We start from the raw sequence: 26,133 nt of genomic DNA on the forward strand, positions 1-26,133 counted from the left end.
GTCTGCTGACATTCACCTTGTGGAGTTTCAGAGCTGGAAATGTACGACGATGATGGCACCATACTTGGTGTAGCAGGTAAGTAACTAGTAGATGGTAGTGCATTATCATTACTCAAAGCACCAAGTTTCTGCAAAAAATATACAAGGAATCATAAAATATTACTAACCTTTAAAAAAACATTTATGAAGACAATTAGATGTTTCAGAATAAAATTAAACTTATTATGTGCCCTGCAGGGTTAAGCTTAAAATGACGATAAATTACCAATGATAACTGTAAAAATTTTCCAAAACGATTTAATTCAGCAACTAGCATTTATCCACAGGACAGAAAATACACTTTTAGAACAAGCTGGATCATCTCTCACAAAAGTGCTTAGGCCTGTACAGGGCTTTTTAAAGTAATTCACTTCAATATACAGTAAAATAAGAATTTGAGTTTTGAGCATTAGAGGAAATAGTCATAACATCCATGATTGCAGCAGGAGTCTGCTTAAATACAGAGCAAAGAAATCAGAATTTCAAATAGTAACCTCTTAATTTATTGTAATAAATTGTTAAATCACAGGGTTAATTCATGTCACCTTCACTGATACCTCATCTGCAATTTACCTGTGTGGAGACCAGACCAACAGCATAATCTGGTGTGACGCTGTCAACAACCATTTCTTCTTTGGCAGGTTTTTCTGCAACTTCTGTATCTGAATTTAAGAAAAAAAGTTAGAAATGTCACCAAGTGTTTTAATTTATCTGTTAATAAACCATGATAAAATAAATGACAAATTTCAGAAATTATTTACATCTTGCTCTCTAGAATCAGACAAGTGTAAAAGTTATCTTCAGTCACAGGACAGTGAAGAAGATTAATGTACGCATTTCAGCTCAGCACAGGCAGGTTCTTCTACTGTGTTTCAACATGTGAAAGATTTATTTTGTGCAGTGATTAGGTGGAACAGGAAATGAAATTTCAGCTTATTGATGTGACCATCTACATTAATGAATAAAATTATCATCCTGGTCCTCATCAGGTCTAGCAGAAGGTGGAGTAAAGCCTCTCATAGATCACAGCAATTATAACTACTGTTTTATGGAGCACCAACTTCTCACATGGATGTTTCAATGCCAATGACGACATTTCTCAGCCCAATATTTGATATTTCATAATAAACTTGTGTTACAGCTATAAAACTGTAACAATAAAGACTGTGAATGAAGTGCTCAGGCTAATTTCAGAAAACAGAAAGGAGTTGCACTGCATTGTAAGCCATACTTTAAATGCAAGATTTGATTGCTAAACCATTACAACAACACTACTACTGCTACATTTAAGGAAGTATAAACCTACAATGATAACTTGTGGTTAATAGTACCTTATCATGTTACTAAGGACATCTCAATTTGCTCCAATTACAAAGCTTGAATCATCCCAAAATCTCAAGGATCAGATGAAACTTAAGAAGAAATTTTCACCATGTCATTGAAGATTAAAGCTAATTTATCATTAATTTACAAAGCAAATCAGTGTATGTACTGAGAGGGGAGGTCCATTACCCAGCATGGATTTTTTTTTGGAAGAATTATTAACAAAACCAAACATTTGGCCTAAAATTTAAAAAACACAACAGTTTGCAGAAAGCTGTACAGAATGAACTGTTTGCTTAATTACAGGACAAAATTAGTAATTCTGTGACCATTTCAAAATGGAACATACTAACCTTACAATAAAATGAAAGGAAGGATTGGAGACAAATCATACAATGTGGAAGAAGGTTAGATGTTGGTGAAGTAGTGGATTACAAGTATCAGCTTTAAATTCCAAAAGGAACAATCAGGCTGTATATAAGTACAGGATACTGATTTAAAAAAAAGAAATTATTCTTAAGTAGCCTGATCCTTTTACCTTTCACCAGCAAGGGCCCAGCTAATTTGCAGGACAGAGTTAAAAAAATGTGGCTAAGTAAAATTAAAGGCCATACAATAACCAGGCATTTGCAACTTGGATATAAAACTGGTGAATAAGAAAGGAAAAAAATTATAACCATCAGTTCTTCAGACTTCTAAGGATAAACACAACTCTAGTCCAAAATTTCAGTACTGTGATCACTGCCATTTTTAGTACACAATGAAGGACCGGGGTCTGGGCATAATTTCAAAATCTGCATATGATGCCAAACTTCAATGTTCTTATTGATGACAAAAATTATGCTAGATTGCCAGAAGGACCATTTATCCTGGTAGAATGATGATAATTTGACAGAGAAGTCCAAGGTAACACATTAGCTCCCTCCTAAAACTTCTGTACCTTTCCTGATTTACTCTTTTGATCATCTACACTAATATACAACTCAATTTTACTTAACAGTGCCTCCACAATGAGCCTTACTGCAATAATTTCCATTTCTATAATCTCTTTAAATCTGGCAAAACAAATGATCCAATGTGTCTATGACCAGAACTGCAGTATTATCCAATTCTTTTTAAAGATTTAAAGGTTTTAGAGAGCATACAGATTTCCTAGACTGGTTCCATTGTTTGGCTTCATGGATTCAATGGAGAGGCTGGGATAGATTAGAGAAGCTGAGATAGATTTGCAGAGCAGGCTAAAGAGAGTTGAAAAACAGGATAGAAATATATTTAAAAAAACACTTTTTAATTGCTTTTTAAGCTTCAGGATTGGGCTTTTGGTTAGTTGAGACCAAATCATTATATTCCAGAGGAGTTAAATAAAGTGCTAATAGCTAAAGAGATCATAAGATACTAGGATAAAACAGGAATTGGGTACTGCATTTCGATGATAAGGTATGATTATATTGAACAATTAAAAATCTTGCAGGGCCAAATGCATTCAAATCTTAAAGGGCTAAATCACAATTTACATGCCAGTTCCCAAGAAGACATTGGTTTGCGAAGAGGTAGAGTTTAAAAAAAGTGAGCGGGGAAGTTGGCACATTATGCGTGTCACAGTTCCCGAGGAGTCATTGGATTGGGTCTGGATGATTATGTGGTAAACCAGATTAACACATTTGTGGATGACACCAAAATTGGGGGGTAGTGGACTATCAAAGCTTGCAGCGAGTTCTGGACCAGATGGAAAATTGGGCTGATAAATGTCAGATGGAATTTAATACAGTAAAGTGTGAAGTGTTGCACTACGGGAGGACCAACCAGGGTAGGTTTTACTCAGTGAGCATAATTGCACTGAGGATTGCGGTAGAACAGATGGATCTGGGAATACAGATCCCATCACAGGCAGACAGGGTCGTAAAGAAAGCTTTTGGAACATTGGCCTTCATAAATCAGTGTATTGAGTACAGGAGTTGGGATGTTATGTTGAAATTCTATAAGACATTGGGAGCAGGCAGCAGAGTGAAAGGGCTTTGGCGGTAACGGGACGAGGCGAGGCAGTTGTTGATTGCAAAAGGAGGTAGTATGTGTGTGAGGCCAGTTTTCTGTGGTTAGTATCAGATGTGGGAAGTCCTAGAGTCTCCCGGCATCCCGGACGGCCACATCTGCACCCGGTGCATCGAGATGCAACTCCTAAGGGACCGTGTTAGGGAACTGGAGCTGCAGCTTGATGACCTTCGTCTGGTCAGGGATAGTGAGGAGGTGATAGAGGAGTTACAGACAGGTGGTCACGGGGGACAGAGAAATGGGTCACAGTCAGGAGAGGGAAGGGGAAGAGTCAGGTACTAGAGAAAGAGAAATGGGTCACAGTCAGGAGAGGGAAGGGGAAGAGTCAGGTACTAGAGAGTACCCCTGTGGCTGTACCCCTTGACAATAAGTACTCCTGTTTGAGTACTGTTGCGGGGGGGGGGGGGGGGGAAGACAGCCTACCTGGGGGAAATGACAGTGGCCGTGCCTCTGGCACAGAGTCTGACCCTGTGGCTCAGAAGGGTAGGGAAAGGAAGAGGAAAGCAGTAGTGATAGGGGACTCTATAGTCAGGGGTTCAGACAGGTGATTCTGTGGACGCAGGAAAGAAACTCAGATGGTAGTTTGCCTCCCAGGTGCCAGGGTCCGGGATGTTTCTGATCGCATCCAAGATATCCTGCGGTGAGAGGGAGAACAGCCAGAGGTCATGGTACATATTGGTACCAATGACATAGGTAGGAAAAGGGAACAGGTCCTGAAAGAAGACTACAGGGAGTTAGGAAGGAAGTTGAAAAGCAGGACCTCAAAGGTAGTAATCTCGGGATTACTGCCTGTGCCACATGACAGTGAGAATAGGAATAGAATGAGGTGGAGGATAAATGTGTAGCTAAGGGATTGGAGCAGGGGACAGGGATTCAGATTTCTGGATCATTGGGACTTCTTTTGGGGCAGGTGTGACCTGTACAAAAATGACGGGTTGCACTTCAATCCCAGGGGGACCAATATCCTGGCGGGCAGGTTGGATAGAGCTGTTGGGGAGGATTTAAACTAGTTTGGCAGGGGGGTGGGAATCAGAATGTGAGTGCAGGAATTAAGGTAGACAGACAAGGGCATGATGCTAAGAGTTCTGAGTTGATGAGGAAGGACAGGCAGGGGACAAAACATCATTGTAGCCAGTTAAAGGGGTTGAAATGTGTCTATTTCAATGCTAGGAGTATTAGGAACAAGGAGGATGAACTTACATGGATTAGTACATGGAACTATGGTGCTGTGGCCGTTACTGAAACTTGGTTGGAGGAAGGGCAGAATTGGATGATGCAGGTCCTGGGGTTCAAGTGCTTTAAAAGGAATAGGATGGGAGGTAGGAAAGGGGGTGGGAGTGGCATTGCTGGTCAGGGATAGTATCATGGCTATAGAAAGGGAGGATGCTGCAGAAGGCATGTCCACAGAGTCAGCCTGGGTGGAAGTCAGAAATAGGAAGGGATCAATCACTGTGCTGCGAGTAGTCTATAGGCCCCCAAATAGCCCTCGGGACACCGAGGAGCAGTTAAGCAGGCAGATTTTAGAATGGTGCAGGAAATACAGGGTAGTAGTTATGGGTGATTTCAACTTCCCTCATATTGACTGGCACCTCCTGAGTGCAAGGGGGATAGATGGGGCTGAATTTGTCAGGTGTGTTCAAGAAGGATTCCTGACACAGTATGTGGACCGGCCGATGAGAGGAGAGGCTATACTGGATCTAGTTCTGGGTAATGAATCTGGTCAGGTGACAGACCTCTTGGTGGGGGAGCATTTTGGTGAGAGTGACCACAACTCCCTTAGCTTTAGCATAGCTATGGAAAGGGATAAAATCAGACGAAATGGTAAAATGCTTAACTGGGGAAGGGCTAACTTTGAAGGGATGAGGCAGGAACTAGCGAGAGTAAATTGGAAACAGATGTTCAAAGGGGAAAGCACAGAAGTAATTTGGGAGAAGTTTTGGGACCACTTGAGCTGGGTTCATGATAGGTTTGTCCCACTGAAGCAAGGAGAAAATGGTAGGAAAAGGGAACCGTGGCTGATGAAACACGTGAGGCAACACGTCAAGAGGAAAAAGGAAGCATATGTTAGATATAAGAAGCAGGAAGTAGGAGGGGCTTATGAGAAATATAGGGTAGCTAGGTAGGAGCTAAAGAAAGGACTTAGAAGAGCTCGAAGGGACAGGAGAAGGCCTTGGCATGTAGGATTAAGGAGAACCCCAAGGTTTTCTATGCGTATGTGAAGAATAGGAGGATGACGAGAACGAAGGTGGGACCGCTAAAGGATAAAGAGGGCAACATGTGGGGAAGCGGAGGAGGTTGGGGGGTCCTAAATGAATACTTTGCTTCAGTATTCACAAGTGAAAAGGATCTTGATCAGGATGAGGTCGAAGTAGAGCAGGTCTGTGTGTGGGACAATGTGGAGATTAAAGAAGTAGTGCTGGATCTTCTGAGAAACATTAAGATTGATAAATCCCCAGGGCCGGATATGATACATCCCAAGTTGTTGTGGGAATTGACAGAAGAGATCGCAGGAGCATTAGCTATGATCTTTGAATCCTCTTTGGCTGCAGGGGAAGTGCCGGAGGACTGGAGAATGGAAAATGTAGTTCCCTTGTTTAAAAAAGGTAATAGGGAGAATCCTGGGTACTATAGACCGGTGAATCTTACGTCGGTGGTATGCAAACCACTGGAAAGGATTCTTAAGGACAGGATCTACGAGCATTTGGAGAAGTACAGTCTACTCATGGATAGTCAACATGGCTTTGTGAAGGGAAGATCGTGCCTCACGAGCCTGACTGAGTTTTTTGAAGAGGTAACAAAAGAAATTGATGAGGGTAGGACAGTGGATGTGGTCTATATGGACTTTAGCAAAGCATTTGACAAGGTCCCTCATGAGAGACTCATCCAGAAAGTCATGAGGCATGGGATAAGAGGAACCTTGGCTGTTTGGATAAAAAATTGGCTTAAAGATAGAAAGCAGAGGGTAGTTGTGGAAGGAAAGTATTCTGCCTGGAGGTCGGTGACCAGTGGAGTGCCGCAGGGATCTGTCCTGGGACCCCTGCTATTTGTGAATTTTATACATTACCTAGATGTAGAGGCGGAAGGATGGGTAAGTTTGCGGATGACACGAAGATTGGAGGAGTTGTGGATGGAGCTGCAGGTTGACGAAGGTTACAAGAGGATATAGACAGGCTGCAGAGTTGGGCAGAAAAATGGCAGATGGGAGTTCAATCCAGACAAGTGTGAGGTGATGCATTTTGGAAGGACAAACCAGAAGACTGAGTACAGGATTAATGGTCAGTTACTTAAGAGTATGGATGAACAAAGGGACCTTGGGGTTCAAATCCATACATCCCTGAAGGTCGCTGCACAGGTTGATAGGGTAGTTAAGAAGGCCTATGGGATGTTAGGCTTCATTAACAAGGGGATTGAGTTCAAGAGTAGAGAGGTCACGTTGCAACTCTACAAATCGCTGGTGAGACCACACTTGGAGTACTATGTTCAGTTCTGGTCACCTCATTATAGGAAGGATGTGGAAGCTATGGAGAGGGTGCAGAGGAGATTTACCAGGATGTTGCCTGGTTTGGAGAACAAGTCATATGAAGCAAGGTTAGCAGAGCTGGGACTTTTCTCTTTGGAGCGTAGAAGAATGAGAGCGGACTTGATAGAGGCCTACAAGATTATGAGAGGCATAGATAGGTTGGATAGTCAGTACCTGTTTCCCAGGGCACCAAAAGCAAACACCAGAGGGCATATGTACAAAATTAAGGGACAGAAGTTTAGGGGAGACATCAGGGTTAAGTTGTTGTTTTTTTTTGTTTGGTTTTTTTTTGGTTTTTTTTTTTTTTACACAGAAGGTTGTGAGTGCCTGGAATGACTTGCTAGGGATGGTGGTGGAGGCTAAAACATTAGGGGTATTTAAGAACCTCTTGGACAGGCACATGGATGAAAGAAAAATGGAGAGTTATGGGGTAGTGTGGGTTTAGTACTTTTTTTTAAAGGATTATTTGGGTTGGCACAACATGGAGGACTGAAGGGCCTATACTGTGCTGTAATGTTCTATAGTTCTATTGGTGAGGCCTAATTTGGAGTACTGTGCGCAGTTTTGTTTTGGTCACCAACCAACAGGAAAGATGTCAATAATATTGAAAGAGTGCAGAGAAAATTTACAAGGATGTTGCTGGGACTTGAGCTGAGGTACAGGAAAAGCTTAAATAGGTTAGGACTTTATTCCCTAGAATGTAGAAGATTGAGGGGAGACTTGATAGAGTTATACAAGAATTTGAGGGGTATAGATAGGATAAAATGCAAGCAGGTTTTTTCCTCCGAGGTTGGGTAGGTTTACAACTAGAGGTCATGGGTTAAGAGTGAAAGGTGAAATGTTTAAGGGGAACATGAAGAGTGAGAAACGAATTGCCAGTGCAAGTAGTCGATGCAGGTTCTATTTCAACACTTAAGAGAAATTTGGATAGCTACAAGGATGGGAAGGGTATGAAGGGCCATTATCCAGGTGCAGATTGATGGGATTAGGCCACTGTTTGTAAGGAGTTTGTATGTTCTCCCCATGACCATGTAGGTTTCCTATGGGTGTTCCAGTTTCCTCTCCCAGTCCAAAGACGTAATGGTTGGTAGATTAATTGGTCATTGTAAATTGTCCCGTGATTAGGCTAGGGTTAAATCCGGGGTTGTTGGGTGGCGTGACTCGAAGGGATCGAAGAGCCTATTCTGCACTGTACATTAATTAATGGTTTGGCATATATCAGATGGGCCAAACTTGTTTCTGTGCAGTAGTGTTCTGTGTATTCTAAATGAACTCCCTCCTACTCCTAATTACTGTTTCTATGGCACTGAGAAATGGATCAACCTCCCATTCCAGACTCTCTCAACAGTCACTTGACACAAATGATTTTGCAGTGAAGATTGGATCTCACTAACCTAGTGTCTTCCTTCTCCTTTTAGCTTCCCGGCCAGCACCTACCATATCAAGCTCTGATATGTCCAGCAACTAGAAAAGAACAAATGATTATTACTGATGTATTTATTCTTATAAGTGTTTTCTTCTTGATTGAATCACTATAAATTGTACTCACAAATGCATCAAATGAAGATTGTAATTCCCAATAGCTATGATCTTTTATATGTCGAGCTAGCAACTCGGCCTCGCAGAAAACAGACAAAATGCTAAAGGAATGACAAAGTTGCCGCATGATGCGCCACAAGGTGCTGAGAGGAATAATGTAACATGATCTTTTATAGAATTTTCAACCCACATTCATTCACACAGATTTAAGCCCATCAAGTCAAGATTGATACAAAGCAGATTAAAGTGAATGCTGTATTATGTAGCAAATACACAGAAAAACAATCAATTTATCCATATTCCAAAGCCTTCATAAAATGCACAATGTTGACGCATGTGGAGGCTTGCGTGCTTCAAGGACTCCATTGGGCAGTGTCAACTCAGGGCCACCCATGTTGGAATGACTGTAAACAAGATGCCAGACAAAGATCGATTCAACCCCGGCCCCTGAACGGACAGACTCGTGTCTGCCTTTCCTGGGCCACACTTCATCATTTGACAAAAATCAATTAGAAATGTAAAGAGAAGACCTGCCATATGAAACAACAACAAATAAAATGCATAGCTTCGGCCTCAATCTAAATGGAGCTAGGTAACAAAAGCAAAGGGAACATTTTTGCTATTGATGAAAACTTTTGGAGGAGGGCAATGATTCCACAGGGATCAAAAAAATCCATAAAAGATATATGTATATTTATGCCATGCAGCTCATTGGGTCTGCTCCGCCATTTCATCCTAGCTGATCCATTTTCCCTCTCACATACTGGAACCTTTGCTGTTCGTCAAAATAATAATATATAAAATAGATGATTATCTGGATGAAAACATAGATGGGTGGGTTAGTAAATTTGCAGAGAATATGACAATTGGTGGTGTTGTGGATTGTATAGAAGACTGGCAAAGGATACAGTGGCATACAGAAATGGTAGATGGTGACTAACCCAGCAAATTTAAGGTGTTGCACTTTTTCCAATCAAATGTAAATCAAATTCTCCTGATCAAATGTAAAGGAACAGTGTACTGTTAACAGCAAGACACTGAACAGTGTTGAATAGCAGAGGAATCTTGGGGTCCTAGTCCATGGCTTCCCGAAAATGGTTGCCCATGTTAATAGGGCGGTAAGAGGGTATTTGCCATGCTTGACTTCGTTAGTGAAGGAAATGAGTTCAAGAGTCAGGAGGTTATGTCGCAGCTTTATAAAACTTTAGTTATATTGCACCTGGAGTACTGCATTCAATTCTGGTCACCCCATTATCCATGGCTTGTTGAGGCTTTGGAGAGAATGCAGATGAGTTATATCAGGATGTCACCTGGATTACAGAGTATCTGCTATAAGGAAATTTGGACAGACTTACGCTGTTTTCTCTGGTGTGGCGGAAACGGTCTGGAAATTTGATAAGAGGTTCGGAAAACGAGAAGTAAAGAGAGTAAATAGCTGGTATATTTTTCCTCAAGGTTAAAATGCCTAATACCAGAGGGCATGCATATAAGGTCAGATAGGTTAAGTTCAAAGGAGATGTGCAAGACAAGTTCTTTTAACTACAGAGAGTGCTGGGTGACTGGAATGTGCTGCCAGGGGTGGTAGTGGAGGGAAAAACAAGAGGCATTAAAGAGGCTCTTAGATATGCAGCTGCAAAATGCCGGAGGAACCCAGCAGGTCAGGAAACATCTTTGGAAATGTATAAATAGATGATGTTTCAGACCGAGACCCTTCATCAGGATCTGCAGAATATGTTATAGATATGCAGATGAATGCACAGGGATTAAGATATAGATACTGTAGGAAGAGGGGATTAGATTAGTCGGGCATTTGATTACCAATTTATTTAGTTCAGCACAACATTGTGGGATGAAGGGGCTCTTCCTATGCTGTACTAATGTATGTAAAGGCACATTTATCAGATTGATCAAGAAAAATAACTTGTGAAATACCGTTCCTTTTAAAATTACGAAAATCTTCAATTACTTACTCATTTCAAGGAAGGAAACAATGTTTTTGGTTGGTGTTTAGAAAAGTGTGATTTTAACCTTGCATATACAACAATATTAACTGAAGGGAAATTAAGGTGTACCACTGTATTATGCCGTTTGGGTAATGAAATTCAACCTTATGAAATACATAATAAAAAATCTGTGATATAGAATAAAAATTCATTTATGGAACTTAGTAAGAATATCTTAATTAAAGACAAAATGTGAAAGAAACAAATGTAATCAATTTTTGGCAAGGACTCACATACAGAAAACTGCAAAATGGTTTCTTGGCAGTAGACTACAGGGTGCACTGTAGCACTTGGTGATCCATGTTGTGTCATAATTAGACCCGACTTGGTTTGAATCAACAAAATATTCACAGTAAACACATTAACAGAGACTTTAAACTCTGCCACTGAATAAACTAACCTTCACTCCTCTCTCTTTTCGCACTGGTGTCCGAACAGCCATTGGTGTTCTGTTTGTTGATGGACTGAAGACACTGGGAGTAGTGGGGCTCCGGAATGGAGCTTGCTTTGGGATACCTTTGAGGGGTGCTGTAGAGTCAAATAAATGTAATAAATGCATAAAGCCACAAGTTTGGCTTTAGAAAACAACTGTACCTTTATGTTTAATCATGTTACATCGTTAAGCAGAATTTCCAAATGTTTAAAAACTTCACTTAAGGTCATCTGCAGATGTTACATTTTCCACAGCTTGCCCTGGGGTTGGAGGTGTGTTTGTATTTCTGTGTGTGAGGAGTTAGGTAGATGGATGGTAGGAGGAAGGAGGGAAGGAAAGGGGCTTGTTTTGCTGTTGTTACTGTTACTGCATGTGTTGTTCTGCTGAACATTGTGGCATGCTATGTTAACACTAAAATGTCTAGCAACACTTGTAGGTTGCTCCTGCACATCCTTGGATATGTTGGTAGTTAACATAGACAATACATTTCACTGTATGTTTCGATATACATGTGATACAGAAATCGGAATCAGAATAAAAGCCCACTGCAAATTCAAAGAAAAAATATTGATCTACTTAGAATATGGATTATATATTAGTAACTAATAATACGTACTAGTGGTATCGATTTTCTTAACCAAACCTCTCCCTTTGGCTAGAAAAGGCACTCCAGAGGTCTTTTTGAGCTGCTGTGCAGTTTCTGTTGCTGTAAGATAATAAAACAAATTTTGGAAATAATCTTAAAAAAAAGGTACACACCAGAGACAAGAGTTGCATTATAACCAAGCTATGTGGAGACAAAGAAAATCCTGAGAAGATAATCTAATTTCAAAAGCATTTGTATTTATCATTTAAGATACTTGAAGCATTGACAAATAAAAATCTCACTAAACTGAAGTTACAATTCTAGACTGAGTAAAAAAAAATCTAAAATACTTCTGAAAACAATGAGCCATTCTGTCCCTCAACCCAAATGGAATACAATTTTTAAGACTAATGAAATAGCATTTTCATGCAATTACTCTCTCTAAAAAAAAAACACACACAAATACTTTCCCAAATTCTATTCATTTTTCTTCCTGGAACTCATGATGTTCAAATCTTACTGGGGTGAAGTACCATAATGTAAACAGCCTTTTAGGCCTGCTATTCAGTTTTGGTTATATGTTGGAACATGCCAATGCTTGCAAGGCTACATTTGTTGCCATTTTCCTGTTTACTAGAGGCATTACAGTGGATTCTGGTTAATCGGTGTGCCGCTTATTTAGGACAACTCTTAAAGAACAAAAAGAAAATAGCTGTGATTCCCTTTGTTTATTTAGGATCCTCTGCCACTTAATTGGGGCAGGATACTGCTGCTGAACAGTTTCTACCAAGCATCAGTCACGTGCAATTGTTTGGCCATTAGGCATTACACGATGCTTAGAATGAAGAGTTTTTAAATAGCATCAGTGAATTTTGTCTTGATAGGTGGCAATAAATAGGCAGTACGACGATTGTTTTGCTCACTGCAGTTTCAAGTATTCAGTTTTGGAGATGCTAGAAATGCCGGGAGTGAAAATAAAACAATTTCACTACTTCAGCAAGTTAGAAACTATGAAGAATTTGAAGATGTCAACAATCATCTTGAATGTTACAGTGAAAATGAAGATTTGGAGGAGGTAATCATCAAAAACATTGTATGAAGGCAGTCCATTATGTGAACTAGGTGCCTGTGCTGATTTTGTTCATTTGCGGTCAATCAAAAGAACACAACTGCGTACATTGCATGAACTCCTCCGCCAATAAGTATTAGAAACTAATGCACAGTTTTATAGTACTGCAGTACTATTGGTAGAGTTCTAATTTTTTTCTGTACTTCATTTAAATACATAGTTTGTTACTAAGTTAAACAGTAGTTTGTCTTTTTTATACCTTCCTAACTATTACCTTGAAAATTCAGCCAACTGGGGCAGCCACTTAATTGAGCCAAAATGCACTAGTTCCAATGTGTCATAGTAAACTGGAATGCACTGTACTTGAGTTATGAGAAATATAAGGGGTTCTTTTACTGGAGGGAGGGGTGAAGGAAGTTAGCCATTCCCACTGTTAAAAAAACTCTAGTGCTCTGTATAGCCTTTTTTTCTTGTTGGCCTGCAAATGAGGTATATTCACCTCACAACAGACAAGGTATATACTGTCGACCCTCCTTATCCGCGGATTCCAACAACCGCGGAGCAGGAAAACCCGGAAGCTCTCTCTCCAGCACTCATTGTTTGAGCATATACAGACTATTTTTTCTTGTCATTATTCCCTAAACAATACAGTATAACAACTATTTGCATAGAATTTGCATTGTATTAGGTACTATAAGTAATCTAGAGATGATTTAAAAGTACAGACAGTTCCCGGGTTATGAAGGAGTTCCGTTCGTGTGTCTGTCTTTAAGTCGATTCGAAGTCAGAACAGGTACATCCGGTATTATTTAGCGTCAGTTAGTCAAACGCTTTTCTTAGTATATATTTTACCTTTCTCTGCATATAAAACACTTAAGAAACATATGCATTTCAATAATCAAACCACTGCGTTGCTTAGTAATACTTGTAGCTTTCATCGGGGCAGGGCCTTTCACATGCTCCATTAAAATTGTTCCGATTGTTGACTGACTGTAGCCTAACGCTTTTCCAATGACAGTTAGTGTTTCACCTCTTTCTGATCGCTTTATTACTTCCACCTTATTTTCAATCGTGATCGTGATTATTTTCGTAAACAGAAACATTGCCGATTCAAAGCTGCGCCAGGTCCTAATGTCCACTGCACTGGGACAGGTTAAATAAACTCCGGGGTTCCGCTGGGTCCTAAAGACCACCACATTCAGACAGGTTAAATAAGGGACTTGAGCATCCGCGGGGGGTCCTGGAACCAATCCCCCGCAGACAAGGAGGGCCGACTGTATCTTAATTTTCTAGTGCAGTACTGTAATTACCCGAGTTATAGATATTCTCTGCACAGAAGGAAGATGGGTCTTCCAGCTGGAAATAAGCCATTTAGGTCAACCCATTTTCCCAGCATACAGACCTGCAATAAATAGCACATCAAATACTTATCTAGGTTTTTAAGGGGATCTCTACCTCTACCTCTACAAACCTTTCATAAATTGGGATTCAAACCTCTCATTCTTTGGGTGTATATGTTTACCAGTTCCTTTCTTACCTTATATCTGTCTTCCTGGTAGGCTACATTACCTCCAACTGTCAATTTGAATACATCTCATTTAAACCTTTGCTCAGACTCCTCTGTCCATAGGAAAGCAACCAGTGTGGCTAATACTTTAGATGAGCTTGACTGTGACCCTGCAACATCTTTGCAGATTTTCTCAGTATATTATACCATAGGGCTTTAGGCAATTTCCAAATTCTTCACACATCATAAAGTGGCACTACCTTTTTCAATCAACATCCAGTCATCATCTTTCAGTAGAGAATGTTGTAATATAATTAGCAACAGGAATTCTGCCCGATTTTACCTTACAGTGAGCTCAGACATGAAACAATCTTGGATTTTCTGGCCTACATCATTTACATGTACAATGGTGGAATGAGACTATATAACCTTGAATTTTGCATCACGGCATTCTATTTTTCAGCTGTACTCCCCTCTTTAATTTGATTAGAAGGGTCTCTTGTGGAATATATATACACACACACACACCAAAGAGGAATACAAGGTTCAGTGATAGTTTACTAAACAGTTACTCACACTTTTGTAACAGTTCTGCTCTGAGCGTGGCACTTTTGGGTTTTCGCTTAAGTTGAAAATGCTTCACTGGTGGCGTGAGGGGTCCCACGAGGGTTGTCAGGGCGTTTTTGTTCAAGTACTGGCACTCCAAAGGCAACATAGCAGAGGCTTCACATTCATTAACTAGTTAGATTAAAAAAAACTAAAAGGTCAGTCTCCTGTGCCTACCAAAAATGTTCAAAACATTCTAAAAAAAAAAGCCAATAATAAGATTGATCAAATCACCCACTGTAATTATTGATTTGCCACACTGCCTATTCAATTAGGCAGTGTGTTTAAACCCATACGGGAGGGATGTTGACACAGAAGACAAATTAGTTCCACGAGACCGATAACAAAAAAAAATAGCAAATAAAAATGGTGATGGGGTGAAGAAGGGTGGAGGAAGTGGAATTTTGTGAAAAATTGCCATTTGGAATGTGAATCATAAGCACTTAAGAAGTGATTTGATTGTTGTTTTCTTATTAAAATATCTATTAGCTAAATTTTCTCAATCCCACAATTAACACCTGAAACTTAAGAGCATTGCACTACACCTTTAGAAGTCATTGTTACTGCAGGTATAGGAAAACTGCTTCTAAGATTACATTTGTGAGAATGTGTGTGTTGGATTTCAACCTTACTAAAATACCTTTTTCTCGGAGTTCACCAAGAATTTCTTGTAAATTCTGATTGTGTTCCTCTAGTTCAAGGTTGAGTGAGCCAGTGTCAGGAAAAGTTTTTAGAATATCTGCTACCATCTGAACCCAGGAGTCAGAATCCATTGCAGCAAGATGCACAATTTCAGTCAAAGAATTTTTCATCTGTAAAATAAGCAAACATTTGCATTAAATAAAACACAGAAAACAGACCAAATTGGAAATCTGTAATATTATACCTTGTAGCAATTTTATTCTGGGTTTCACTCTGCACTATGCCCCCCAAATATCGAACAAGTGAACAGATATGCTAGATAACAGGACATTTACCCCCCCAGAGCAAAGATTTTAAAACTGGAAGGCATGTGATCAGGAAAAGGGGCAAGGAGGTTTGGAAATGATCCAAGGCAGACTTTGTATTTTTCAATGGGTGATTGAAATCTAGAACTAACTGACTGAGGGTCTGGAGGCGGCAGGTTCCTGAACACTTTAGCCAAATAAATCGACAAAACACAGAAGGCTATGGAGCAAGGGATGGTAAATGAGATTTGTATAGATGGCTGGATGAATGTGGCCCAAAGGGTGTGTTTTAATTATGTATGATTCTGCAGAGCACATGAGCAGCAGTCACTCTGCTCTATCCCTGTACAACCTTCAGCTGTGTACATACCTATATACAGGAGGTAGCAATGTGCTCTCAGCAACCACAAAGAAATTTAAGTTTGTATATCAAAATAAGACAACAAAAGAAAGCAGATTGAAAAATATATCCCTAATCCAGATGCCTGCCAACTTGCTGTTAAATTCATGGAGAGCTTATATTTTGCTACAAGCAGAGCCATGTGATCAGTGTTCAGATCCAGGGAAAGAAAAGATTAGCACAAGGTGGGGTGAAACAGCAGGAGCTGCTGAGGATATTCCCAATTCTGATTATAAAATTGTTCACTAATCCCTTAAATAATAGATATGACAACAAAAGAGGCAATGTGTGAGTTTTAAATTAGTCACTGGTTCTTAAATAAAAAACAGATTGTCCTGGGTAGATAGACCTGAGACACAGAAGCAGGCTTAATAGGAACTGATGCTATTCAGAAGGATCTGCTAATGAACAGGTGCAGTAGATATTCTTATCTGCATCCTTCAAGAACTGTGGCAGCAAAATCAGGAAACTGGCCATAGACAGTAAATGTTATACAGTCAGCCCTCCTTATCCATGGGGGATTGGTTCCGGGACCCCTCGCAGATACCAAAATTCGTGGATGTTCAAGTCCCTTATTCAACTTGTCTCAATTAGGACCCGGCGCCAGAGCTCTGAATGCGCAGTGTTTCTGTTCACGAAATAATCACGATCACGATTGAAAATAAAGTGGAAATAATAAAGCGATTGGAAAGAGGTGAAACACCATCGGTAATTGGAAAAGCATTAGGCTAGATCGGTCAACGATCGGAATAATTTTAAAGGATAAAGTGAGAAAGGCTCTGCCCCGACGAAAGCTACAATTATTACTAAGCAACGCAGTGGTTTAATTATTAGGTTTTGGGGTTTTGAGTTTTTGATCCTCCACATCAACCCGGCACGGTGGAGAGCACACTCGGGAGCGATCTGTCCCGAGTCCCGAGAACTTCCGTTCCCGAGCCCAGCACTGAAACATACACTCTTAAGTGTTTTATATGCATAGAAAGGTAAAATATATACTATATACTAAGACAAACGTTTGACTAACTGACGCTAAATACTGGATGTACCTGTTCCGACTTACTTAGTAAGAGAACTTCTGATTTTTTTCGATTCCGATGCACGATAACCCACGCACGTCCTCCCGTATACTTTAAATCATCTCTAGATTACTTATAATACTTAATACAATGTAAATGCTATGTAAAATGGTTGTTATACTGCATTGTTTAGGGAATAATGACAAGAAAAAAAAGTCTGTACATGCTCGCTGGAAGAGCACTTCCGGGTTTTCGCGATTCGCGGTTGGTTGAATTCACGCATGCGGAATCCGCGGATAAGGAGGGCCGACTGTAACAGGAATAGGGACAGAGATGCTGAAAGTAGCGAGTGGCTCAGATTTATTGTAACAAGTAATGTGAGAGTCAAAGATTTAGTTCAGAATTAGAAAAGTAACCATGGATGGTCTAGAAAGGCTTAGATACAGTGGATGTAGAGAGGATGTTTCTAATAGTTGGATAGTCTAGGACCAGAGGGCACAGCCTTCAGAATGGAGATGAGGAGAGATCTCTTTAGCCAGGGTGGGGAATCTAAGGAATTCATTGCCACAGATGGTTGTGCAGGTCAAGTCATTGGGTATATTTAAAGCAGAAGTTGATAAATTGTTGATTAGTAAGAGCATCAAAGATTATGGGGAAAGACAGGAGAATGGGCTTAAGGGGGAAAATAAATCATCTATGATTGAATGGAGGAGCAGACCTATAGACCGAAAGGCCTAATTTGGCACCAATATCTTATGGTATTGCTATAATCTTAGGTTCACCATGAATATAAAAATACTGTCGATGTAGAGTTGATGCAGTAATCATGAATATGGTCTCCAACCCATTTATTATAGAAGAGGTTAAAGCAACACAAGAGGCTTCAGGTATGCAGAGATAGAAAAATTACCCGAATGAAGAAACGTAATACAGTAACTTAGAAAGCAAGTAACAGATGAAATCAATTTAGAGCTTGAGGGAAGAGGTGGTGGTGGTGGATGCAGAACCCAATTATTCTTTGAAAATTGAGTAAGAACAGAGTTGCTCAAGGAGAACATACAAAAGCACCAAATATCAAAGTATGTCTCATTATACGAGCGCGGTTTGGATGGGGTCTGGGAAAGCATACTTAGGATTTAAGAGCAAAGAGTACAGCAAGGAGTCTTGAATGTCAAGGGGAAAAGTTTTACAGCAAGTTTTATCCAATGATAAATCACCTATGAGTTCTGAATTGCATATGGTGCACATGACAAGAAGAAATAACTGTCATCTTTCAGAATTCAAAGGGAAATTAATGGCCATGGCATAGAGTTAAAATGAATCAGATCTGCTAAGTGTTTCCAATATTTTCTGCTTTAATACAAACTCTTGTATTAGTTGAGTTTGCTGTTAAACATGAAAGATTAGCTTTATTTGCCACATTTACACTAAAACATGCAGTGAAGAGTATACTGACTGGCTGCGTCCAGGCCTGCTATGGAATCACTAATGCCCTTGCCTGGGAAAAACCTACAAAGCCCAGTCCATCACAGGAAAGCAGCATCTATCATCAAGGACCTCCACCATCCAGGACATACTCTCTTCTTGCTGCTGCCATCAGGAAGGAGATACAGGAGCCTCAGAACTCACACCGCCAGGTTCAGGAACAGTTATTATTCCTTAGCCATCAGGCTCTTGAACCAAAGGAGGTAATTTCACTCATCTTCATTCACCCCAGACACTGAACTGTTCCTACAACCTATGGACTCACTTTCAAGGAATATTTCATGTACTCAAAATTTATTGCTTATTTATTTATAATTATTTCATTTGTTTTTTGTATTATTTTGTATTGGCACAGTCTGTTGTCATTTGCACACTGGTTGTTTGTCTTGTGTGTAGTTTTTCATTGCTTCTATCGTGTTTCTTTGTATTTACTGTGAATGCCCACAAGAAAATGAATCCCAAAATACTTTACTTTGAACTCTGGTTTGAACTTTGAAACATACAATGAAATGTGTAGTTTCTGTTAATGATCAATTCAGTCCAAGGGTGTGCTGGGGGCAGCCCACAAGTTTTGCCATGCTTCCAGTTTCAGCATAACATGCCTACAACTTACTAACCCTAACTCATACATCTTTGGAATGTGCAGGAAGCTGGAGCACTCAGACGAAACCCATGCAATCACAGGGAGAACATACCAACCATTTACAAACTATTTACAGAACCCAGTGTTGGTGCCGTAAAACATTTTGCTAACTGCCAGCTTTGCTGTTCAAATGAGCTATGTATCTTTTCTACTTGATAGGCTGACGTCTATAATAGGTAACTTAGTGACCTCTGCTGGCAATTCTGTATGTGCAAGGGCCAAATGTAGTAAACTGGATAATGCTACTTTATATTAATTTAGTTTATAGGTACAACATGGTAACAGGTCCTTCCAGCCCAGTGAATCCATGCCATCCAACTACACCCCATGTGACCAATTAACTTACCAACCCTTAAGTCTTTGGAACGTAGAAGGAAACTGGAGCACCCAGAGGATAGCCATGTGGTCACAAGGAGAATGTACAAACTTGTTGCAGACAAATTGAACCCCAGTTGCTGGTGCTGTAAAGCGATGTGCTAACCGCTGCACTTCCACGCCCCCCTAAGTAAGAATAGGTTAGTCACCCCGGCCATTCAGATTTAGATAAGCTCAGTTCTATTTGTTACATGTACTTTGAAACATCAAAAAATACAAATACAAAAAATAAATGATCAGCACAGACTGGGGAAATACTGCAGGCAGCCTGCCAGTGTTGCCATGTTACCAGTGCCGAAGTAGCATGCCCACAGCTTACTAACCCTAACCCATACATGTTTGGAACGTGGGAGGAAGCAGATTACCCAGAAGAAATTCACAGAGTCACATGGAGAATGAACAAACTCCTTACACGCAGCAGTGGAAATTTAACATGGATTACCGTAAACTATGCCAGGTATCTCTCCAAAATCCAGACATTCCCCAATATAAAAAACAAATTCACAAAATTTTTCTGTGTCTCTTCCCCCAATATGCCACCTCTGCCACTATTTGCCATCCATTGCTCCCAAATGCATTTCCATTGGCCTTGTCCTTGCATTACCCACCACTCCACAGTCCTTTAGCTCATTGAAGTCCATTTCATCTTTGTCCCTCAAGTTTGAGGGCCACAAGGTCAATGAAAATTTATGCAACTACAGCTATAAAGGTAGACTTAACTACATTTTCCTCAGTTAAATAATACTGCTTCTTTAGAATTACCCTTAAGTGCAGAAAACTCCACCAATTTTTGTTTGAGCGACTTTACTCCATCCCTAAGCTTCTGGAAGGTTTAAGGAGTGGGCTCAGGAGATAACAATACTTGAATTAAGTCAAACTTTAATCTGTAGTAACCAAAGTAACAAGGAACTACCAATATCTTAACATTAATAAAGATAAACTTCTGTCAAAACAAAATTTTAAGCATTTTCAATGCCTAGAATATAAAGGTATTTAAAGTTTGTAATTATTACACGATGTCAGTAGTAGGGAAGACATTGTTATTAAGGGCAAATATTAGAAATAATAACTAGGACTGAACAGAGATCACATGACAAATTGTTTATAGAGTTTTCTGAGAATAGATTAGGATAAACCAGTTGAGGTTGTGTATTTGAATTTTCAGAAGTCTTTAAATGTGCCACACAAGAGACTATGAAAGTAAGAGCTCACAATATTGAGAGTCTCCAGCCCCTTGGTATGAACATTGAATTCTCCAACTTCCAGTAATTCCCTCCCTCTCCCTTCTCCCATCCCACCTTCACTCTGTCTCCTCTTCTAGCTGCCTATCACCTCTCATGACTCTGCCTTCTTCTACTACCTATAGTGCTTTCCCTTTAGATTCCTTCTTCACCTCTCCTGCCTATCCCCTCCCTGCTTCCTCTCCCCCACCCCTTGATCTTTTCTCTGATTGGTTTTCCACCCTCCCCCCACCTTCTTTGTAGGGCCCCTGCCGCCTCCTTCTTTAGTCCTGACGAAGGGTCTCGACCCGAAACGTTGACTGCTTCTTTCAACGGATGCTGCCCGACCTGCTGAACTCATCCAGCTTTTTTGTACATCTTGATTTGACCACAGCATCTGCAGTGTACTTTGTGTTTAATATTGAGAGCCACATCCACCACATCTCTTCCCAGGATGGGGCTTTCCTTTCCTGACGTCAGAGATAACCTCCTTCTTCATAGAATGGTGTTTCCCTTCCTCCACCATTGATGCTGCCCTCACCCACATCCCCTCCATTTCCTGGACATCCACCCTTATTCTATCTTCCTGTCTTAACAGGGATAGAGTTCCTTTTGTCCTTACCTCCCACCCCATGAGCATCCACATCCAGCACATCATTCTCTGGAGCTTCCACCATCATCAACAGGATCCTACCTCCCCGATTTTCTGCAAGGATTGCACTTTCTGTGATTCTCTTGTCCATACGTCCCTCCCAACTAACATCCCTGTAAGTGGAAGTACGACATCTGCCCATTCACTTCCATACAGGGCCCCAAGCAGTCCTATCAGGTGAGGCAACACTTCACCTGCTAATCTGTTGGGATTGTCTATTTGTATCTAGTGTTCCCGATGTGGCCTCCTCTACATTGATGAGACGACCTAAATTGGGGGACTGCTTTGTCAAACATCTCTGCTCCATATGCATTAAGCGATATTTCCCAGTGGCCAACCATCTTATAATTCCTATCCCCATTTCTGTTCTGCCATGTTGGTCCATGGCCTCCTCTTCTGCCACGATGGAGGCCACTCTCAGGGCATTGAGCATCAAGCTATAATCGATAAACAGCAGCCTGATGTAAATATTTGTGGTTGTCCAGGTGGCTCAAGGCTGAGTGGAGAGCCAGTAAGATTGCGTCCACTATAGATATGTTGTGGTGGGAGGTGAACTGCAGAAGGTCTAGGTTGTTGCTTAGGCAGGAGCTAATTCTAGCCATGATCAACCTCTCAAAGCACTTCATAATGGGGGATGTGAGTGCCACCAGGCAAAAGCTGTTCAGGCTGCTCACCCTGTGAATGTTAACGCCACATAGAAACAGAGGCCAATTCTGGCTAAAAGGTTATAGTGACAATTGGTTTGCATTTGTTTCAGTTGCTGCAACGTTCTTTGCTGTTGGTGAACTTATTTTATGGAAGTATTTCAGTATTAATTAGGAATCCATTTCCATATCCAGGCTTAAAAGATACCCAAGGCTAATGTCTGATGCCACTGACTGTACTGAACCAAATGTCAAATTGTGGCCAAAGACAAGAGGCTTCAACTATTAGTCTCACTTCCACCCTTCAGTGACACAGATAACTTGCAGATGTTGTTACTGTAAAGTTTAAACTGAGTAATTTGGCAGGAATAAGTGATGCCACCCCAGAAAAGATGCAGCACATGAATCTCAGAATACTTTACTCTGAACACTGAGTAGGAACAAAGTGTTGGCCAGAAGAAACTCAGTCTGATCAAGGACAGGGGAAGCAGACAAGTTACTTTGTTTCCCCCATTTTGTGAACTCTGAACAATTTCTTGTTCTTGGATAATCTAATCAGAGCAACTGAGGCTACTTCCACGCTAGACCGGATAATTTTGAAAATGCAGGTTTTGTGTAAAAACGATAGGCGTCCACACTATGTGTTTTTAAAAATATCTCTATCCACATTGAAACAGAGATTTCAGCGAATCTCCTCCTCCTGCACATGCGCAGGACACATCCACTGAAAACAAGCGACATATTTGGTGTCGAATCTCACTGTAAAAGTGCGCGTTTGTAGTTACGGACTAGAAAAACTTAAAACGATGGACAGCTGTTGGCTTTCGTGCAGGAGAACTTAAAAGTAAAAAAAAACAACAAATATTGGAGTGTACGGAGGCAACCGACAGGGAGTTCATAGACTGTATGACCCGGCTGACGACGAACATTGAAAAACTGACTAACTCTGTTGCATTAATAAAGCACCTTGTTAAATGTATAAAACATGTCTACATCAGTGTTATCTTGTATTTCCATACAATGTTACATTAGGCTGCTACACATCTATTGTCAGAGAAGTACTTGCATAAATAGGTAAACCACCTTCATACCAGCAAGGACAGAAAACAGCAAAGTGAGTACAGTATACTTATTTATTCAGTAAGTTATGGGTCAAAGTATTTGGTGAGTACATTTCCAACTCTTCTGGCTTCAGTCTTGTTGCCATCTGTTCTGAAATTGTTAGGTTGCGTTCAAGAAAACAATGAAATAGCGCGCTGCCATCTGACAGCATTTTCAAAAGTCTCCGGCTATTCCGTCCACACTGATCTGCCCGAGCAGCGTTTTCAAAAATACCCACCCTGGAAAGCGCTTCTGAAAAGCTCCAGTTTTTGGAGACGAAAACGCCGTTTTAGTGTGGACGGAGGGTAAAAACGAAGAGAAAAGGCTTCAGTTACGGATTTATCCAGTGTAGTGTGGATGTAGCCTCAGGCTATGTCCACACTACACCTGATAAATCCATAACTGAAGCCTTTTCTCTTCGTTTTTACCCTCCGTCCACACTAAAACTCCAAAAAAGGAGAATTTCAGAAACGCTCTCCAGAGTGCATAATTTTGAAAACGCTGGATTGGTCAGAGCAATGTGGACGAGGTAACCGGAGAAATCTAAAAATACTGTCATGACGTGCCGGAACAGATGGTGACAACAGCGTGCCATTTCATTGTTTTCGTGAACATATCTGGTCTACTGTGGATGTAGCCTGAGACCATTCTCAGAGGAGTAGCTACTTGTTATGTAAAATGCCAGACCTGCAATCAGTAATCTCATTAGACTCTGTCTGGGTTGCCTCATTTAACTGGTTTGGACCAGTCAGAGGGTAAAGACACAAATACACAAGGCTGTGGTGGGCAGAGCCATGAAACAATGTTGGCTGTAGCCCTGTACAATGACTAGTAAGAAGGTGACCCAGGTAGGTCAGGTGACCTTGAGCCAATGGGATGGAGATCCAATGGTTCAATTGATGAGGAACAGTATATGAGCTCCAAATAGGGGCGATAACTCTCCAGCAGCCAGAGACCAACCCTCGCGGATAAGGAGGACCCCACGGACATGTGGAGATCGGGACCACGAGGAAAGCCTGGCCAGCGTAGACTCCTTTCCCGGGTAATATCCTTTTCTCTTCATTGACTGTTCATGGACCGTCAGGGAACTTCAGTAGGGTGCACAGAGACAGTTTGTGAACCCATGTGCTTTTAGTTGAAACAATAAAAGTTACTTGTTGGTAACTACAGATTTTCTGTGCCTCACTGATCATTATTACGAGGGGTGATTCTTGTAACAAAAGCAAGTTGCTCAGAGGAGAATATACAAGAGCATAGAATATAAAATTATGACTCATTATACAAGTGAGGCTTGGGTGGGGTCTGGGGGAGCATATCCAAGATTAAGGACAAAGAGTGCTAAAAGAAGATTTGATTGCCAAGGGGAGAGGTCATACAGCAAGTTTATCCAATGATAATCAGATGTGGTAATGTCCAGTGATTCCTTGGCTTTTAACTTTCATTTATTTATAACTACAGCTCATTTTTACTTGCTCTATAAAACTTCGAATGTGTGGAAAGTTAGCAAATGAATATATTTAACTTCTCCAGTGTACCTTTTAACTGAATCAACCATATTTTCCCCCACTGGAAATGACCAAATGTGGTGCTGTGCTCAACTGTCCAGCGTAGCAAACTAGACTCCTCAACCAACAGCATCACCTTGCTTCTTCGCACTGAAGCAGCCTGCCGCCAGTTTGGTGTCATTCTCCACTCTTGTGAGTTTCATCTGTGCCATTGTTATAATTGTTATTTCCAGCTCACAGCAGCACATCGCTTCACCATGGCTTAATCCCTCCTTTATACTTGAGTAAACTTTGATCTTGCCCATTGCAGTCCATTTATGGCCATGTCCCTTTTCTATCATGTGTAAATCAAAGCCATTTAATACTCTGTCATCCTTGTTCTAATTCAAGAATTATTCGTATGCATCCATTTGTTCACAGAACTATAGTTGCTTCTGGTTAACGTTTCAACTTTAAAATGATCATCCTTGGAGAGGATGGTTCCTGTAATGGGGGTATCTAGGACTAGAGGCTACAGCCTCAGAATAAAAGAATGTCCCTTTAAAACAGAGATGAGGAGAAAGTTCTTTGGTCAGAAGGGGTGAACTTGTGAAATTCATTGCCACAGAGTGCTATGAAAGCCAAGTTGCTGAGTATATTTAGAGCAGAGGCTGATAGTTTTTGATTACTAAGAATGTCAAAGGTTACAGGGTGAAGGCGAGAGAATGGAGTTGAGTAGGGTAATTAATGAGTCACAATGGAGCAGATTTGATGGGCCAAATGGCCTAATTCATGTTACGTATTTGAATATTTTGGTTGGCGAAGGTTTTCAGTAGCTTGCCAGATAGATAAAGTATCTATCTATCTACACCATGCTTGAGCAATCTTTTCTGCATTATAATTATTATCTTGACCTTGAATAATATGCTTGTTCTATTTAGGTGAAATATCTGCAGTGAATATCAGTGAACATCTGCATTAATATAGGTGTTGTCAGTCCAAGTTAAATCAAGTGAACACAACTGATGAGCACAGCATTGTAGGATACATAGGATTATAGGATACTGGAGCACAACATTGTAATGGAAGGAGAAAAAAAAGGATTTGACAAAGAAGAGGCATCTTTGTTTGGCCTTCAGTGGATTCTGGTTAATTGAGCTATTGGTTAATCATGTTAGCCACTTATTTGGGAAACTCTTAAAGAACAAAAACTAATCAAGAAAATTGCTGGTTAACTAGGTTTACTTTGTGCTCCCTGTGCTAGGCAAGAATAAAACAGTCATAGAAAGAGGGCTATAATAAATTTAAAACTCAAAAGATAGAATCATTCAAATGTGATCTGAAATTTTCTCCTGCAACAAAAGTAATAAAATAACTAAACAATTTAATAAAATGACTGAACATTCAATTGATTGCTTCTCCCACCGTGTTCTATGCACCACTCTTTCCGCCATGAGGAAGTACCTGGGGACCCTTTCCCAGTCACTTCCAC

General features: G+C 40.5%; 1 protein-coding gene across 1 annotated transcript in view; it reads right to left on the bottom strand.

The window, feature by feature from the left end:
• nelfa (negative elongation factor complex member A) overlaps positions 1–26,133 on the bottom strand; it is a 45,967-nt gene that overhangs the window by 10,180 nt on the left and 9,654 nt on the right. Inside the window, exons 2-8 of the mRNA XM_073042284.1 lie at positions 15,315–15,486; positions 14,645–14,806; positions 11,523–11,612; positions 10,874–11,001; positions 8,326–8,395; positions 613–701; positions 17–128 (exon numbers count right to left, since the gene is read on the bottom strand). Of these exons, the coding sequence (XP_072898385.1) occupies positions 17–128; positions 613–701; positions 8,326–8,395; positions 10,874–11,001; positions 11,523–11,612; positions 14,645–14,806; positions 15,315–15,486 (823 nt within the window). The remainder of the gene's footprint in view (positions 1–16; positions 129–612; positions 702–8,325; positions 8,396–10,873; positions 11,002–11,522; positions 11,613–14,644; positions 14,807–15,314; positions 15,487–26,133) is intronic.

This window comes from Hemitrygon akajei, chromosome 4 (genome assembly GCF_048418815.1).
Source record: "Hemitrygon akajei chromosome 4, sHemAka1.3, whole genome shotgun sequence".
Taxonomy (NCBI): domain Eukaryota; kingdom Metazoa; phylum Chordata; class Chondrichthyes; order Myliobatiformes; family Dasyatidae; genus Hemitrygon; species Hemitrygon akajei.